This window comes from Diabrotica virgifera, chromosome 2 (genome assembly GCF_917563875.1).
Source record: "Diabrotica virgifera virgifera chromosome 2, PGI_DIABVI_V3a".
In the NCBI taxonomy this organism is placed as follows: domain Eukaryota; kingdom Metazoa; phylum Arthropoda; class Insecta; order Coleoptera; family Chrysomelidae; genus Diabrotica; species Diabrotica virgifera.
Genome location: NC_065444.1, coordinates 282,515,072 through 282,535,224, shown reverse-complemented (window position 1 = coordinate 282,535,224; position 20,153 = coordinate 282,515,072). Strand labels below are relative to the sequence as shown.

The following is a 20,153-nucleotide window of genomic DNA, read 5'->3' as shown; positions in this document are numbered from 1 at the left end:
TTGACTCGAACTAGGAATAGTCAACTCTAACTGAGAATCAACTTGAACTGTAACATATATGTTCCTTTTTGATTATGTTGGTAGCGACGGTCTATTCGGCATTCTGTCAATGTTCTTAATATTTTCTGGTATTTTATGGTATCGAATGCTTTCTCGTAGTCGACGAATATCAGTGCGAATGGCTTGTTGTATTCCGCAGACTTCTATATCAGGTTTTTTATTACCAGTAAGTGGTCGTTAGTGCTATATCCAGATCTAAATCCAGCTTCTTCTCTAAGTTGATATAAGTCTAATTTAGCCTCAGGACTTTTTTTGATAATTTTTGTGAAAAGTTTATATATGCGTGATACCAAATTGATAGTCGCATGGTAGTTTTTAGTACAGTAGATTCCCTCTATAACGAGAACTGAAATGGCGGACTAATTACCTCGTTATAAGCGGATCTCGTTATATAAGACAACAATAATATTGAAATGTTTTGATGCCTCTTACGTAGTTTATTAGGTGTCGATGGTCGACCTGAACAATGAAACTTCGTACCATCGTAAATTTACCATCGAAAATTGTAACTTTCCTTCAATATGTATTCAATATCGGTCGATAGATAAACAGAAAGAAGTTTGTTGCAGGCGGTGTTTATTACACCACTGGCCTCGATAATAACAAAGATGTTAAGAATTTCTATATACAAGCAGTTGGGGTATTTATTTATAGCCATTACTTCGCTAAAAACAGGTAAAAAACATATTTTTCAATTTCATTTTTCCTCGTTATAACCAATTATGTCTCGTTATAGAGGTATTATAATTCAATAGGAATTTCATGGGACATCTAGCGGACCTCGTTATAAGCGAAATCTCGTAATATCCGTGTTCGTTATAGAGAGAGTCAACCGTATAAGGTATCTACTCAAAACACCGTATTTTTATCTCCTTTACAGGACTTCGATCAAAATATCGGCATTTCTTTAGTGGTGCTTCTTTGAGATGTTTGAGGTCTGTAGAACTTCTGTAATATCTTTTTCATAGTTTACGTATAGTACATAAATTTTTTGGCAAATTTTTTTCTATAAAAAAGATTAAACCAGATCATCTGTCTCCTCATATTCCTTATTTTGAAGTTCTTAAATATTTTGCATTGGATTATACTTAGTTTTTCAAGTAGTTGTTACAGTTATCATGGTCTATCGAAGTACTTATCTAACAAAGGTCTGTCTCAAAAAACTCGTATAAGGCTGTATAGAACATTGGTAGTCCCCGTTCTCACATATGGATCAGAGGCATGGACGCTAACTAAAACAGATGAATCCGCTCTATCGATTTTTGAAAGACATGTGCTACGCAAGATATTCGTAGCGGTCTGTGAGAACGGAATATGGAGGCGTAGATATAACTTTGAACTGCAAAATATATATAAGCATACGTTTGGAGAAAAAGATAGTATCACTGTAATAAAGCGAAACCGCTTGCAGTTGGCAGGACATGTAGCCCGGGTCCCTGAATCGAACATGATAAAAAGATTCTAACAGCTCAACCCGTGGGAATGAGAAGACGGGGTAGACCAAAGTTGGGGTGGATGGACGGGGTAACACAAGATGCCGAGAAGATCGGAGTCGGTAACTGGAAAATGCAAGCAAGGGACAGAACAGAATGGCGTAGAAAGCTTAAGAAGGTCGAGGCCCTCTCAAGATGATGATGATGATGTTACAGATAAGTTCCCCCGCTATATTTTCTGTTTTTGTGATATTATCGTTCTCTACTGAGTTCTTTCAAACTTACAGTTAGATTCTAGGATGGCAATTTTTCCAGTTGTATTTTAATTAGTTTTGAATAAGTTAAATGAGTTAGGAACTTAAATTCAAATTATTTATCCTCTCAGATTTTTAAGATGGAAAAATAATGCACAACAGTGTGGTGAAATTCTCGACAGGGGAATCTATAATTGCATTCACGACCTGTCGTTCATCGTGATAACAAACGTCAGCGAACTAGTTCTTTTTATACCTACAAAAGTGAATAAACATATAAACTAAAATAAAGCTGATTCAGATTTGATTACAGTACAGAGCCTCCACTATGTGCTTACACGTATTTCGGATTTACCTTATCCTCATCAGAGGAGATGTGTAGAGGCACTGAACTGGAATCAAATTTTACATCTTTCAGGTGTAATTATTAAAATAATTATAAAGAATGCAACTACCACCATCTATGAATCGTCAAATAAATCAGGAACTAAAATTCGAATTATTTTTCCTCTGAGCTTTTTAAGATGGAAAAATAAAGCACAACAGAGTGGTGATATTTCTCAACAGGCTAAATCGCAATTTTAATACATATAATAATTTTTATTAATTTAATTTTTAGCTAAAATGTCCATAGTCATAGATTGTCAATGGATAGAGCCTCAAACAAATGCGCCTAAAGATAAAGCAGCCGCTGAACGACAAAGGCAATTTGAAGTAAGAATATTAACCTCAATAATTGTGTTATTAGACCAGGTCAATTAAAACAGAAAACACATTGCGTGTTTTCAGTGGAAATGCATAATTTCATTATAAAGTGCATCAAATGTATCCAACAGTGCATAAAAGTATAAAAATCTCAAACTCGATATATTAAATGCCAGATTTTGTTATTCGTGGGGTTTTTGGAGTTAATGAACACGTATATGCCATCAGAACCGACCTCCGGAGTATCTGATGCCCAAGGTCACTGTTTAGACACGCCATCTGGAGAGTCGAGGGTTTTCGGCAATAAATTGATGCAAACAGATTACTCGGAGGTTTTGTGGTCGCTGAACACGAATACGTCATCAGAACTAACACCCGAGGTACCTGGTGCCCAGTGTCACTGCTAAGGCACGTCATTTTCTAAAGTTTCGAGGGGTTTCGGCAATAAATTGATGCAAACAGAGTACATGGAGTGTTTTTGGGGTTGCTGAATACGAATACGCCATCAGAACCGACACCCAAAGCACATGGTGCCTAAGGTCACTGCTAAGGGACGCATCTTCTGAAGTTTCGAAGGTTCTTGGGCACCAGTTATATGATTTCTCGTTGTCAGGAATGTATCCACATAAATGTCGACGTATAATTACATAATCGACATAATTATCCGCCACACTAATGAGGAGACAAAAAGGAAGAATGCGGAAAAAATCGACAAATCTGAATTACCTACTGGCTTTTACTGGTATTTTAATTTTGATGTACATCGTAATTTTGTTGTAAGGTTTTTACATCGTTTATATTATTCTTTTAGAAAACGCTGTGTTTACTAATCATAAGATTCTTAAGTTTAATCCTTTTCTAACATTTGTAATAACTCTCAATAAAAAATATATTAGCTATTTTCGAAGTGAACATTTTTACCCACCCTTGGAAATACATGGAACCCACATATGGTTGGGCGTTTAAGGGTTAAGGGACTGCGTTTTTTAAGCTGCACTACATGGGATCCGTATTTCCCCGATCAAATCCGATCCGACGTCGGACAATCTATTAAAGCGTAGTGCGTAGTATTAAAGCGTAAATCGCCCGATAGCGGATCGGGCTTCCCACTGCAGTGTAGGCACTACGCTTTAATACCTTGTGTTTGTTTTCAATCCGACGTCAGATCGGATCGGATCGGAGAAATACGGATCCAATGTAGATGCTCACTTACTCGGGGGGTTTTTGCCGTTGCTGAACATGAATACATAATCAGAACCAACCCCCGGAGCACCGGCTGCCCAGGGACACTGCTAAGGTAGGTACGTCTTCTGGATTTTTGAGGTCACTGAACATGAGTAGGTATACCATCAGAACAAACCCGCGTAGTACCTGGGGCCAGGGTTACTGCTAGTGATGTTGAAAAAGTAACTATTCGTTACAAAGTACTCGTTACTTACGAATACCGAAAGTAACGATTACTATACAGAGAGGCAAATCGTTACTTTGATTACTTTGATTACTTCGTACCAATCGTATCAGAGCGAGTAACGACTATTGGATCTACTATGATTACTTTGATTACTCTAATTACTTTATACCAATCGTATTAGAGCGAGTAACGACTATTGTATCTACTTTTATTACTTTGATTACTCTGATTACTTCGTTACTTCATCCCAATCGTTTCAGAGCAAGTAACGACTGTTGTATCTATTTTATTACTTTGATTACTCTGATTACTTCGTACCAATCGTATCAGAGCGAGTAACGACTATTGTATGTACTTTGATTACTTTGATTACTTCGTACTTCGTGAAGATCGTTATCAAAAGTAATCAAAGTAATCAAATCCTATACAAAATACCTAGCTACTGAGAAATACAATTCTCGATATGATTACCGGTATTAAAATACAAAAGTAATCATAGTAAGCAAAGTAACGAATACTGTAAATGATTATACAAAATACGTACAGTCATTATTTGATTTGATAATTCCTTGCTGTTTCTCACTTATTTTACAAAACATTAACAGTGTTATTATAGTTAAGTTTCCAGCAACAATAATAAAACTTTTTAAGATAAGTCACACAACTACTATCTCATATGGAAACCTATTAAATATATTATTTCCCATATAGGACATTAGTTTTTACTTAAAAAATAAATTATTTGTTAAATTATCAACACCACTAACAACTTAATGTATTGCTTCAAAAATATTACTAGTCCTTGAACCTTATAAAATTTAATGTGAACAATTTTTTCATGTGGAAAACGCAATATGTTTTTCAAGCTCAAAATTCACACCGTCCGATGATTTAAAGAGTGTTTCTTCAACCGGTTGCAAACATTTTAAGACATGGGAGGATTTTTATAACCCTTTCCAATATACATAGGTATCCTTCCTCATTAAACTTGACAACATAAGATCGAAAGGAATTTTTGGCCTGTTCTATAACTTTGACAATGGCAAGGTTCCCAAGTGAAAACTTTGAGAAATGATATTTTTTACAAAGATTTGATTGAAAATGAATCCTCTTCAGAAAATTCTTATGTATTCTGCATGACTGTCTTGGAGTGAATAATAAGACTCTTGAGCAGTTGATTTATCATGATCTTTAACTAATGTTCTCATTGCTAGGTACTGCTGTACATTCATCTTTATCATTATAAATACACTAGGTCTTCTTCTTCTTAAGGTGCCTATCCGTTCCGGATGTTGGCGATCAGCATGGCTATCCTAACTTTGCTTGCTGGTATTCTGAATAGTCCGGTTGTCGATGTATTAAACCACTTTCTCAGGTTTTGAAGCCAAGATATTTTTCTTCTCCCTGGTCCTTTCTTTCCAAATACCTTGCCTTGAAGAATGAGTTGCAACAAGCCATATCTCTGTTCATTCCTCATAACATGGCCAAGATATTCTAGTTTGATTGTGTTAATAATCTCGCATTCCTTGCCTATTCTACGTAGAACCTCAACATTAGTCACACGATCCACCCACGAAATTCTCAAAATGCGCCTGTAACACCACAGCTCGAATGCCTCGAATTTTCTCAAAGAAGCCTCAGAAAGTGTCCAGGCCTCTACTCCGTATAATAACGTAGAAAATACATAGCATCTACACTAGGTACTCCAAGAAATTAACGCACCACCTTAACCCATTAACGCCTAATGGTACCATATGGAACGAACAAATTGCGTACGCATCGGAGTCTATTTACCATATTGTGAGGTAAAATTTCTCAGAGAGATTCGGCCTATTTATAGTTCAAGATTACCTTTTCTGAAATGAATAACTCAAATTTAGTTTTATACCTATTTTCCAATGTAATAAATTTTTGAATTTACGGTTGGATTTCTTTGTGCCAAAATATAAACATTTTTTCGTATAAGTATTTTATTTATTACTGTTTGTACTAGGATCCTCGTTTTTGTTTTTAAGAGATTTTTTTCAAACTTCAATAAATAACTTGTACAGGTTTTCATAATATTTCATCTTTTGGTTCTTTCGTAATTGGGTCAAAAATATGTGTGTTCCCAAATGGAACCGCTAGGATGTTTGCTGGATATGTTGTTTTCACTATTCTTTTTTTACTTTTCTTATTTTTAGAGGAATTTCTTTGAAAGAAGATCTGGATGTAGCTTTCGAGAAAAACAAAAGTAATAACGATGTTTCTACCGTTTACATAGAACCTCCAGATAGTGCATAATATTTTGACAAACGAAGATTAGGCAGATGAAGATGACGCGGGTTTTATTGATAATCTAAATCGTAGCCAGCTATCTTCAGGCGCGGAAATTGTATTTTCGAATGATACTAGAGTCAAAGGCACTGCTGAAGACACGATCGTAATAAAAACCACTTAGCTCCCCCACCTGTGGTTCTTTTTTGACTTGTCTTTAGTTTGTATTGTTCACGTTAGAATCTATGGAGGGAGGTAGCATGGCTAGATTTTTATTCCTATCGTGTATAAACATGCCACATTTTTTAAAATCAGAAGCAATATTAATTTCTTCTACAAATTTTAATTATCTAAGTTTCATTTAACTATTTTCAGCTTTAATTTATAATAATTATGAAAGACTGCAAATTTTTCATCCATCATATATTTTAGTGTGGAATATACTGTAACCCCATCTTTAATGGTGACTGGCCAAAAGTAGTGAAAGACAGAATAGGTTTTAGAAGTTTGAAAGCTAACTTAACTAAATCCAGACTCCCAGCTTTCACTGAAGAAGAAATAAATTTTATAAAAGGAACATTTGATTTTCTGGGATTAAATCATTATTATACTATGTTAGCTAGGGACGAAGCAGGAGAAGCGCCATTTAATGAAACCAATTATCAAAATGACGTTGGAACTGTTGACTCATTCGATCCCAAATGGGTTGTAGAATCAAACGGAATATTTGTGGTATGTAATATAAATATTTTCTTTCTTATTTAATTATAGTTGCCTACAATAGTGATAATATTTCAATGTAATCAAATTTTGGATTTTGAAGTTTTGTCCCTACTAAGTTGTCTCCTCAACACTAATAAATCTAAAACCGTCTACACACGTTCTGACAACCTGACCTCCTGACACGACAAAATTCCCCGACCATTTTTGTCGGAGTCAGCGCTACACACATCCTTACAAAAGTATCTGACAAAACGTAAAATTATTGAAGTTATACTTCTTTAGGCGCGATTAAGAGTAAAATTTCATAATACTGCGCGCATGTGCATACAGACAGTATGGCGTTTAGTTGCTAAATATTTCTAGTTATGTATAAATATATTTATCAATGCAAGAAAAGGTGTGAAAAGAATATTAGTGTTTTTAGTAAATATATTTATTATAATTTTTGTGTCTTTGGATTTGTCTTCCTCAGGAGTAAGATGAGTATTATTAAAACATTTTATTGTATATTTATTATACTTCACCTTGTCTGTTTGTTACCGTGAATTGTCATTAGGTACGTCCGAACCGATACAGACACAGTCCTCGTAGCGTATTTGGTATAGCATTTAGTCGAGGCGTTGAAGGATTGAAGTGTCGATTTTTTTGCAGTTAGACGGATTTTAATGCGGATTGGTGCGTTGGATACGTGAGAATGTCATTAAATTTTGTGAACTAATGTAATGAATAAGAAATCTCAAATTGCATTTGTGCATAAGAAAAGTGCATTTCAAAAGTGCATTTTGAAATAGGTAATTATTATGTGCAGGTACCTAGATGCTTTTGTGTTTACGAATATTTTGTATAAATGTACCTATTTACGAATGTTTCTTCTAAAATTTAGGAATATATTAATTTTATAATACATTTAAGTAGGTATGTAGTAATTTTTTTTACAATTTTTAATTACCTATTTGTTTTTGTTTATACCTAATATCGCCCGTGTCTAGCAAGTGTCTGCGTAGGCTAGCGGTATGTGTATCTAATTACGGACGTGTTAGTACTTGGTTCGATTCCCCTAAGGAAAATTTTTTTGTTTATTATTAATGGTTATTGACATCTTAGACTATAGACCAGGGCGCATCTGTAAAAATATTAGTACACTTGGACGTTGAGAGGTGACTCATATTTTTTTGCAGAAATTGCCTGAAAATAACTCATATAATAATATTTGAGTTATCCCCCCACTCAAAAACGTCCGGAACATTGTTTAAATAATCAAAATATCAAAAAATGAAGGAAAAATTCAATTTTTTTCTTCGTTTTTTGATTCTAACTTTAAAAGTATTCATTTCCGAGAAAAGTTGTACTGACATAAAAGTTGGGTAATTAAATTTACTGTAATATAGGATCCGTTAAAATTTTTAAAAATTGTGACCCTTGTTGCAAAATAGCAATAATTGCGAAAGAAAAAAACGATAAAAAAAAAGTATTCGCATTTTACATTTTTCAACCATTTATGCTACACTTGGACCTTCATATTTTACCCAGAAACACTTTATGATATTATAAGAAAACATTACTATGAATTTCATTAAGATCGGTACAATAGATTTTGCAAAATAAATTTGGCAATCCAGATTTAGCAAAAAATTTCATTTTTTAAAAATGTTGCAGGACTGAAAATAAAGGCGACAGCAAGTTGAGTTTTTTTGCATATAGAAGAATACTGTACCTTTCATTTTCAATTTGCAAAATTAAAATCGGTTAACCACTACGGCGTCAGGGATTTTTGTAAACAAACATTTTTTTTGGTGCTACGCGCAGGACAGTAGATAGTTTGCTCCGATTGGGCATTCCAATGACCTTTGATAATGATTGATAAATTTTATAATTTTTAGTACATTTTGATACAAATATATAAATTTGTTTATTGCAAAATAAAAACACATACTCTGTCCTTTGTAATAACACTTTTTTTGACAAAAACTTTCTTTGTTTATATATTTTAAGTTAGAGAATAAAATTTTATTATTTTTAATCATATGCAATGGTTTAAACAATATTTCACAAACAATAATAAAGTTAGTTTGATTTTTGTGGAATTAAAATATTAAAATACAACAAAATATAGAGTAAGAAAATAATATATTAGATAAAGATTGGAAGATATTTTGGTCGAAATCAACTTGTGTGAATCGAACACCGCTGTCCTGCGCGGAGCACCAAAAATTAATGTTTATTTAAAAAAATTCTTGAAGCCGCACAGTGGGGCAGGAGAGCTAAAAAGTTGGCATAAAATGAAAATACCAAATTCAGTATTTTCTGTCGCATTCATTTTAATTAAATAGTACACAATCCTACATATGATTTGGCATCATTTTTTTCCCATTAAATCCCCCTCCACCAGTTGGGACGCGTCGCAAAGAGCACATGGTCCCGTGTTAACAATGCATAGGCCGCGATAACGTGATTCGACTTACGTTTGATCCACTTATTTCAAGTCAAAAGTTAATTTACCAGTAAAATTGGCTACGGATATTTGATCTTCAGGAAAGTGACAATATTATTACAGATGTGATATAATAATTAAGTAAATACAGTCTCTTATAATATGTTGTTTAAAATTACCTGTACAAAATATCAAAATATGCATTTTTCAAAAAGAGCAAGTGATTTGTTAGTGTTCCCAGACTGATCCAACTTTAATTTTGTTTTATTTTGAAAGCTTGAGTATTATTCTTCAAAAAGTCATTTTAACTTTTTGCTCATATTTGCTCCTTTTTTTATAATTGTATTTTTTGTGAGGTTATGTTGACCTAATTAAATTGAATAACACTCTATTCTAATTTTTGGTTATTTGCATAATTCAATTAAAATAATTCAAGAAAGTGTATTAGATCCAAAACAAATTAAGATGTATTCCACTTTTTGTTGATTAGTAGTGATCCACTGATCACAAGCAAAAGAAACATAAAAAGAAAGAAATTAGAAGACCTGCCAGTGGAAGCACTGCATATTAGTGCATAATATATTATGTTTCAAATCTCCGAATGTGCAAGATGTTGACGTCACATCTGATGATTCTGATGATGATCTGTAGTTTAAGTTTTTCAATATTTTACTTACGAAATTTTATGTTATTTTTATAAATATGCGGTAAATGGTTTTAAAGAACAATTTGGTTAAACAAATTTTCAAAAATAATGTTAACACAATTGTTTTGAGATATAAATAATATTAGATAATAAATCTACATAAAAACAAGTAAATTAGACTGTAGATTTATTTTAAATTAAAATGACTAAACTTCAAATATCATTTAAATCAATATCGGTAGTAACTACGGACATGCAGCTTTGAAAATTTTGAGCTAAATACTTTTTGAACAAGCCATCCTTCAAGGAAAAATATTTGTAAAGCGAAGCCTAGCAAGAAGAAGAAGAACATCCTGGTTAAATAACTTCAGAACCTGCTTTAACACAACATCTGTGCAGCTTTTCCGCGCTGCTGCAGATAAAATTAAGATTGCCATGATGATCGCCAACATTCGGCACGGATAGGCACATTGAGAAGAAGAAGAAAACATTGAAAAAACATCGTTTTTGTTTATGTACACACAACTTATAATATTTGAAAAAAAAATTGGCCATAATATATCGACAATGATTTATCGACAACTTATGTTGTCTCTTGCCCCACTGTGCGCCGTGGTGGTTAAGGGGTTTTAATTTTAAAAATTGTAAATGAAAGGTACAGTATTCTTTTATACGTAAAAAAATTCAACTTGCTATCTGCTTTATTTTCAGTCCTGCAACATTTTGAAAAAATGAATTTTTTTGCGAAAGCTGGATTGCAAAATGTATTTTGCAAAATCTATTAAACCGATCTTAATAAAATTTACAGTATTGTTTTATTATGTCATATAGTTTTCTGGGTAAAATATTAAGGTACTAAGTGTAGTATAAATGGTTGAAAAACGTAAAATGCAAATACTTGTTTTTTATGGTTTTTTCGCAATTATTGCTATTTTGCAACAAGGGTGACAATTTTTAAAATTATTAACCAATCCTATATTGTAGGAAATTTAATTACGCAACTTTTATGTTAGTACAACTTTTCTCGGAACTGAATACTTTGAAAGTTATAATCAAAAAACGAAGAAAATAATCGAATTTTTCCTTCATTTTTTGACATTTTGATTATTTAAACAATGTTCCGGACATTTTTGAGTGGGAGGATAATTATTATAGGAGTTAATTCCAAGAAATTTCTGGAAAAAATATGAGTCAGCTCTCAACGTCCATCTCAAAACAGATGCGCCCTGGGCTACTATTATATGGACTTAAAAATGATTAAAAATAATTAAAATAATTAATCGGGATGTTGCCCAACTATTTACCGAGTTGCAAATTTATAATAATTGCCTATTTCAAAATGCACTTTTGAAATGCATTTTTCTTATGCACAAATGCAATTTCAGATTTCTTATTCATTACATTAGTTTACAAAATTTCCTGACATTCTCACGAATCCAACTCACCAAATTGCATTAAAATCCGTCTTACTGCGTTAAAATTCGACAGTTAAAATTCGGCCAGAGATCGAGAGGTCTTGAGTTCGCATCCAGTGCAATCCTATACTTTTTTTTTATTTTTTTGAAAGCAGTAAGCAAAAAATTAGTTTGGTGTTTAAAAAAAATTAAAACAAACTGTTTAACAGTGCGTACAAAGTACACACACATTCTTTTTTTTTTAGATATTTTACTTACATTTTGTCTAAACATAATGTGTATTATAAGCCGTATTATTTAATTTCTAACGTCATAAATGGTAAATGGTATATGTAAAATTATCATTTTACTTACATTTTTTCTAAACATAAGCTGTATTTTTAAATTTCTAACGTCATGATTGGAGTAAAAAAATGCAACATGTTAAAATATACAGCACCAGTAGTAAGTTATGTACTCTATATTATAGACCTTGGCATATTTAACACGTCATTGGTGTTCACCGCTTTACAAAAGCCATCCGTATAGATTATTAACAATTACATATTCATCCTTGTTGGAGTCAGAAATCAGGCCAACAGCGCTACACACGTCCTGACACGACAAATTTGCCAGGATTTTGGAATAGCAAGACCACCCGACAAAATCGGTCAGCCTGACTGTCACGATTACTCATCACTTTTGTCGTGCAATAAGCCTACACAAGCTCCAACAGTCAGACTCAACGTTCTCAGCCCCGACAGTCAGGTGCCTTTGTCAGAGCGTGTGTAGACGATTTAAGGCCCTAACACGAATATTAAAAATCAGGTTATATAAAACATTGATAAGATCGGGTATGAGAAGTAGACGCTGAGGAAAGCAATGGAAAAAAAATCAGATGTTTTGAGAGAAAAGTCCTCAGAAGGATCTTTGGACCCTATCACGACCCGAGTACTAACCAGTACTGAATGATAACAAATGAGGAGGTCAAACATGTGAGGGATTAAATCCCAACGTCTAAGATGAGCTGGCCATGTCCTCAAACTCCCTTACCGCCTTACCAAGTAATTCTGGGACGGAGCCTCGACAGGAAGAAAGCCTTTAGAACATCTACGAATGTGATGATTAAGTAACATATGTTCAGATATAATAACAATGGACTACCCACCATCAGGTATCAGTTTTTTCCCTTTTATCCCTACTAATGAATAATCATTTGGCCGCAAATTATTATTTCGGATAATTTTCTTGATTACATTAAAAAAACCATTTATCTGCAACGGCGAAGAGAAGACACGACAGACATTCGTTGATGCGGTGCAAATGACCTTGAGAGTTTCAGTTAAATCTGTTCAATTATACTTTTCAATGTACTATTTACTTTCTTCTTATTTTAGATCGTTCCAAGCGGAGCTCTAAAAGTTTTGAGATGGATTAAAGAGACATACGGAAACCCAGATATCATAATAACTGAAATAGGAATGAGCGATAATGGTACTTATCTCAATGATCACGATAGGATCGATTTTTACACAGTGAGTAATTATATTATATACTGAATGCAATGTTTAGGAGGAAATAAAATAACTACTACTACTAGACAGTGTCGGTTTACAGCATTCTCCGACGCCTTCCGACTCCTAACCGCCATTCTTCTCAGTTTAGACCTGGAGGGATTTCTCTTTCATCTAGTTCTTTTTTATTCCCTTCCTCCAGCTTCTTCTCGGCCTTCCTTTTTTCCTTCTTCTTTGTGTCCACGCCAAAAATCTGTTTAGGAATCCTGTCATCTGGCCTTCTCTGTATATGGCTGTACCATATTAGTTGTTTTTTTTTGTATGTCATCAACTACTGTATGTATAGTCCAGAAAGCCACTGCGCATCCGCTAGGAAAAATATTCTAATTCGGATTTTTTGCACAATCTTACTCAAAAAGGACCCCTTTTAACAAATTTGCATGTTGCCAGGACCAAAAGGTGGTCAAAAATTTTTTAAACGTTTTTTTTTTTGTTTTTTTCCTAAAATTATTTTTTTTGCATGGAACAAATTTTTTTTTAGGTTTTTTGGATCATTCCAAACAGAACAGGTCTTTAGTGACTTTTCTCTTAAGTTGATAGTTTTTGACGTATAAGCGATTAAAAATTGAAAAATTGCAAAAGCGGCCATTTTTAACCCACAAAAACTATGTGAAAAACTTAAAATCTGAATGTTGCCAAGGTAGGTAGATATTCTTTAAACATCGATTGATGAAATCCCGAAGAGTTTTTTGCAATACAATATTCAAAACTCCTTTGTTTTTTAATTGCTATTCAAGCGTGCGCGACACTATTTTCCACCGTTGCATGTGTATGCAGTATGGTGCAAATGAAAAGAATAAATTCGTTATTTCGTAAACCGGCGACTTTAAGGAAAAATCCCGAAACAGGTCGATTTTTATTTTTAAGTTATGATATTGTGACATATATGGTATACTAGTGACGTCATCCATCTGGGCGTGATGACGTAATCGATGATTTTTTTAAATGAGAATACAGGTCGTGTGCTAGCTCATTTGAAAGGTTCTTCAATTCTCTATTTAGTAATATAAACATGTACATAATTATTTATACAGGGTGTCCAAAAATTTTTTATTAAATTAAATCATTTGGCAAATTGACAAAACAATTAAATTATTGGACACCCTGTATAAACAATTATGTAAATGTTTATATTACTAAATAGAGAATTGAAGAATCTTTCAAATGAGCTGGCACACGACCCCTATTCTCATTTAAAAAAATCATCGATTACGTCATCACGCCCAGATGGATGACGTCACTAGTATAGCATGTCTGTCACAATATCATAACTTAAAAATAAAAATCGACCTGTTTCGGGATTTTTCCTTAAAGTCGCCGGTTTACGAAATATCGAATTTATTCCTTTCATTTGCACCATACTGCATACACATGCAATGGTGGAAAATAGTGTAGCGCACGCTTGATTAGCAATTAAAAAACCAAGGAGTTTTGAATATTGTATTGCAAAAAACTCTTCGGGATTTTATCAATCGATGTTTAAAGAATATCTACCTACCTTGGCAACATTCAAATTTTCAGTTTTTCACATAGTTTTTGTGGGTTAAAAATGGCCGATTTCGCAATTTTTCAATTTTTAATCGTTTGTATGTCAAAAACTATCAACTTTAGAGAAAAGTCACTAAAGACCTTTTCTGTTTGGAATGATCCAAAAAACCTAAAAAAAATTTGTTCCATGCAAAAAAAATAATTTTAAGAAAAAAACAAAAAAAACGTTTAAAAAATTTTTGACCAACTTTTGGTCCTGGCAACATGCAAATTTGTTAAAAGGGGTCCTTTTTGAGTAAGATTGTGCAAAAAATCCGAATTAGAATATTTTTCCTAGAGGATGAGCAGTGGCTTTCTGGACTAGTATGACTCCCATCGTTTCTCGTATTCTATCATTTGGTATCCGATCACTTCTTGATTTGCCTGCTGCTTTTCTCCAGAAGTCAATTTCTGTTACTAGTAACGTTTTCTCTATTCTGTGTTTCAGTGGTCAAACTTCACTGTCATACTATGTGATTACACTTTTAAGTAGGGTATTGTATATGAGCTGTAGATATTTTTTTGTCCCACAGAATGCCGTTCATCATGGATATGGCTTTTTGACCCTGTATGTTTCTGTCTTTTATAGTAGCATGGAGTGTTCCGTCTTGAGTTATATTCATGCTCAGCTACTCGTATTCATCACATTGTTTCAGTTCTACCCCATCGTCTAATGTAATGGACTGCTTTGTACCTCCAATACACATGGCTTCAGTTTTCTTAATGTTGACTTCGAGGCCCCATTTGTTATATTATTAGCTTCCGCGTCATATAACTCAAGTCGTCATGATCCTGAGCAATCAGAATTTGGTCAGCAGCGAAACATAAAGTGTATAACGTTGTTTCATAATTGAGAGGGATTCCCCTGCTATTACATTTTCTTTTCCACAGCTTGGGTGCTTGTTCCTGATAGATTTTGAAAAGGAAAGGCGAAATACAGGAACCCTGCTTCTATCCTTTCATGACCTTAAACCCCTCAGACATCCTTGATCCAGTTTTAATTTTTGCACTTGTTCCATTATACAGACACATTTTATGGTTATAAAATATCTTATAACCATATTAATATTTGTGAGTCATCTATGACTGTCATTGCCTCTAGTGCCATTGCCATGATCTGATATTATTGCATCCTCAAAGATCCTTGCTGTCATTTCTTCATTTCACTTTCTTTTCTAAGGAAAAAGTGAGCTTAGCATCCTCCAAGACTACCATCTCTCACATTCTATGGTATCACTCCCAATATGTAATAAATATTAAAATTCGAGTTTCGGCTCTACTTTGGAGCCATTGTCAAGAGGAATATGGTTCCGTTCGAGTCCATACCAGTTCGTACCAGGAATGACGTACCAGTATCTGAGGTCTCTAGCGGCACTGAAGGCTCAATCTGCTTACTCCTCAGTGTCAAATGAGCAGAGTCACTTTCCATATTATAATATGTATGTATTATTTCCCTATCTCTATCCCTATCCATTCTACGTCATTTGTTAGCCAGGAGTATTTTCGTTTTTGTGAAACCCTTTTGCCCTCCATTAGACTAGGGAGGTTATATTTCTCTTCTCGATAAAATGTCCTATATAACCCATTTTACATGGTGAGTGTGAGGTTACAATTTTTGATTTTATAATATTAAGTAAATATATTTGCGTTATTTGCAGGAATATTTTTGCAACATCCTTGATGGTATGGATGAAGGAGTTCGCGTTTTAGGAATCATAATGTGGAGCCACATTGATAATTTTGAATGGTTTCTTGGTTACAGGTAATAAATTATTAACTGCTTATTACGCACTGCTAACTTTGGTAAGCTTATTAACTGCTTACCAAAATTATTAAAACCAAAATTATTAAATACCAATAATTTTGGTATTTAGAAAAAACATTAATTTGACGACACGACGTTTCGGCAAGGTCGCACTTGCCATTGTCAAGTAGAGGCGGAACTACCTGACTTGATATTGGCAAGTTCGACTTTGCCTAAACGTCGCGCGTCGTCAAAATGGTTTTTCTAAAAACGAAAATTATTCAACGTGGAGTCAAACCCGGAAAACCACAGAAACCACATATAGCTCTCGCTATATCAAAAAATAAAATTGTTTTCAGCAAAAACTTTTCGTTTATAAATTTGCAAAGTCTGTGTGTTATTGCGTCGCCGCTCCTGCAATACTTATAGTAGATTTATCGATGGGTTCTTATGTAGTTTTGTCTTCTGAATCCAAATCTGAAAACGGCATTTCGATATCTCTAATCGTCTTCGAGATAATCGACTTCGAAGTCTAAAATGTGACGTCACAATCCTTTTATTTTCCGCCGACACACTAAACGTCATCTGAATTTGTTAAGCAAAGCATAGGTTATTTACATTTGATTTTGACATTTCGTGAATGTCAAATTAAATTTTAAATTAAGTATTAATAAAATATCAATGACATTTGATAGTTAATTTAATTATTATATACAATAAATAAGATGTTCAAAAATACAATTTGAGTATATTTTGAAAGCAATAATTTACTAATAACTTTACAAAGGTTTATACGAGTATACGGCCTCCCCTTTAATGGGACTACCTAATGATAAATGGACAATGTCGAATTGGCAAAATTACTGACTAAAAACACTAGTCAGTTGTGTCTGAGTTTGGCGAACCGAATATATGGAATGTTGTTTGGAATAAAAAAATATGGTCTTATATGTGCAATTACATCCTTCTAATGGAAAAAAATATTTGAAGATTTTTCTCAAATTATGGATAACAACAACATTTTCATTTATAACTCTTTTATTTTTAATTTGACGAAGAAAAGTTATTCATCATAAAAAGCTCTTCATGGTCTAAGATTTATGATGCAACCGTCATATATCAAATTTTATTAATTTTATACGAGGTATATAAAAAATATGAATTTCGATCAAGAGTAAAGTACCTTTATAATTCACAACATTTAAATTAGAATGATATAATTGCACATTAAAACATAATTTTTAATTCTGAACAACTTTTCATAATAGGAAATTTTCCATATTATGAATTAAAATACGTAAATAAACAAAGTTTTCGTTATGATAATGCTCGCATTTTTAGCTTGTTTGATTTTTTCCCTTGTTGCGAGATACGCCATAACACTTTACCTATATTATTCACTCGCATATCCCTTTCTAGTCTGTTGGTCTGTTGGTAACAACAACAGACTAGGAAGTAAGTTGGATTTATATCAGCCAAAAGAGCAAGCAGGTTTTAGGGCGCAGGATATGGCACGAATGATCATTTACAAGTAATTAAAAACTTAATAGAAAAGAGGGTTGACTATAACAAGTCAGTAGTCTTGATGCGACATCAAGCGTGAAACTGGCAGATGAAAAGACCAACGCATTTAAAATAAAACGGGGAGTCACAATTCGACAAAATTGTTTACAACATTATTGTATATTATGTTTAGGAACGCAAATCTGAGTGAAAAAGGAATTAATGTCAACGGCGAAATACTTAGTCATTTGTTATAATATTTGTTTAAATAATATTGTAATGTTGTTATATGTGTTTTTGGATTGAAAACTTAGTATTTTTCTTAGTAGATGTCGCTACGGCATCCCAGCCATTTCGTTCGTTGCAATCCGAGACTGCACGCGTCGGAATATCCTGGTTCAGTCAGAGAGAAGAGCATATGTGTCTACTGACGAGGAGCAAAAAAATCCCGAAACCGGTATAGACGCTTGCTGCACTCTCTGATTGAACTAGAATATAATGCAGCTGCGTCTTCGGGTTGCAATGAAATTGAAAATGTTTATACATTTTTAATGTTTAATTTATTTACTCTATTTTGAGTACGTAGGAAACCTTCTCGTTGGAGCTTTTACCACGCTGAGCAGATGAGATATGAATTATATGTTGTGAAATTCCCTCATCTTCCTATATTCTTGGCATCCGTATGGCTTGTATTTATTAGAAGCCTCGGAGGTTGTTACCAGAGAAGGTTCCCACTGTTTTCAATCTGATGGGATGTAGAATAATATTTAATGTTGTTTTATGTGTTATTAGATTGAAAACTTAGTCTTTTTCAAAATAAATAATTTTTATAAGACCTTTTAAGACATGTCATTTTAAATCATAAGAAATTTATTATTTTAGTGCTCACTTTGGATTATACCACGTTGATTTTAAACATTCAAACAGAACCAGAACCCCTAAAGCATCTGCGGGATTTGTGAAAAATTTATGTAAAGAAAAAACGCTCTCTTGTGGTAATCCAAGTAAATACAGATCAGTCCCGGTGGCACTTCCTGAATGGAAACCAAATGCTAACGTTTCTTTATGGAATAACGGTACTGGAAATAGAAACCATACAAAACCAAAAACGAGACCAAATCCTTCAGGCAACAGTATTGGCGTAAGAGACAATAATAAACGGCGCAAAAACTAAGGTTGTTAAAGAAAAAGACCATAAATATCAGTATTCAGTAAGAAGAAGCTATTACAGATTAGTTAATTGTTTTGTTATTTTCTGGTTTTTTTTAGTTTGAAAATTTACTGTTGTTATTATTAGTTGTTATTAAAAATGAATAAATGATTGGAAGATACATGTGTTTAATATTTTTATTTAGCGTATGGTTTACATCACAGAGTAGATAATTGAATTAAATTTAGATTTATGCATTATACAGGGTGTTAGTAAATAAGTATAAAAAATTTTAAGGGCTAATTCTACATGAAAAATTAATGCCAGTTTGCTCTATAAACATATGTCCGCAAATGCTTAGTTTCCGTGATACGGGGTGTTGAAATTTTTATTTCAAACTGCCAATTTATTTATTGCTCTAAGACCAGTTGAGTTATGAAAATGAAATTTGGTGAGTTTTAGGAGGTAGTCATTACACATTTTTTGACATACAATTAAGAATTTTGTATTCATCATTGGCGCGCCTACGGGTAATGGTCGGAATTTTTTTAAAGAAAAAAATAGTACGTCACTGAGATATTTCGAATTAAAAATTATTTTTAAATTCCACGTCTAATTTGATAAAACCTGATAATGATAAAAAACCTTTCCTGTCTTTTTTTCATATGGTGCACCGCTTTTATGCAGAAAAATAAAACATCTTGACGCGTATTTTTAATTTTTTTAATACATTATCAAGAAATATCCAATATAATGATACTAAACTGGAACAATAACAGAAAATATTACTAATAAAATTTTAACTAGATGAAGAGCCACAACATATGTTAAAAATGACCTCCTTCAGAGGTTATAGAAGAATTTTATATTCATCATTGGCGCGCGTACGAGTAATGGTCTGAATTTTTTTAAGATAAAAATAGTACGCCACTGAGATATGTCAAATTAAAAATCATTTTTCAATTGCTGGTTCAATTTACGTTAAAAAATCTTTCTTGCCTTTTTTCATATGAGGCGCCGTTTTTATGCAAAAAAAAATAAGACATCTTAACGTTTACAAAGTATTTGAACTAAGTTTCTATGCATATGGAAACTACCTCAAATACTTTGTAAGCGTTAAGGTGTTTATTTTTTTTTATAAAAACGGCGCCTCGTATGAAAAAAAGGCAAGAAAGATTTTTTGTCGTAAATTAAACGAGGAATTCAAAAATAATTTTTAGTTTGACATATCTCAGTGGCGTACTATTTTTTTCTTCAAAAAATTCAGACCATTACCCGTACGCGCGCCAATGATGAATATAAAATTCTTGTGTTATCTGTAAAGAAGATCATTTTAAACATT

The 20,153-nt window shown here is 33.1% G+C and overlaps 1 protein-coding gene across 1 annotated transcript in view; it reads left to right on the top strand.

The window, feature by feature from the left end:
* Positions 1 to 18,992, top strand: part of LOC126879923 (myrosinase 1-like) — a 48,134-nt gene extending 29,142 nt beyond the window's left edge. The window contains exons 4-8 of the mRNA XM_050643269.1: positions 2,367 to 2,461; positions 6,552 to 6,851; positions 12,711 to 12,848; positions 16,073 to 16,176; positions 18,544 to 18,992. Of these exons, the coding sequence (XP_050499226.1) occupies positions 2,367 to 2,461; positions 6,552 to 6,851; positions 12,711 to 12,848; positions 16,073 to 16,176; positions 18,544 to 18,835 (929 nt within the window). The 3' untranslated portion in view covers positions 18,836 to 18,992. The remainder of the gene's footprint in view (positions 1 to 2,366; positions 2,462 to 6,551; positions 6,852 to 12,710; positions 12,849 to 16,072; positions 16,177 to 18,543) is intronic.
* Positions 18,993 to 20,153: the final 1,161 nt, after the last annotated feature.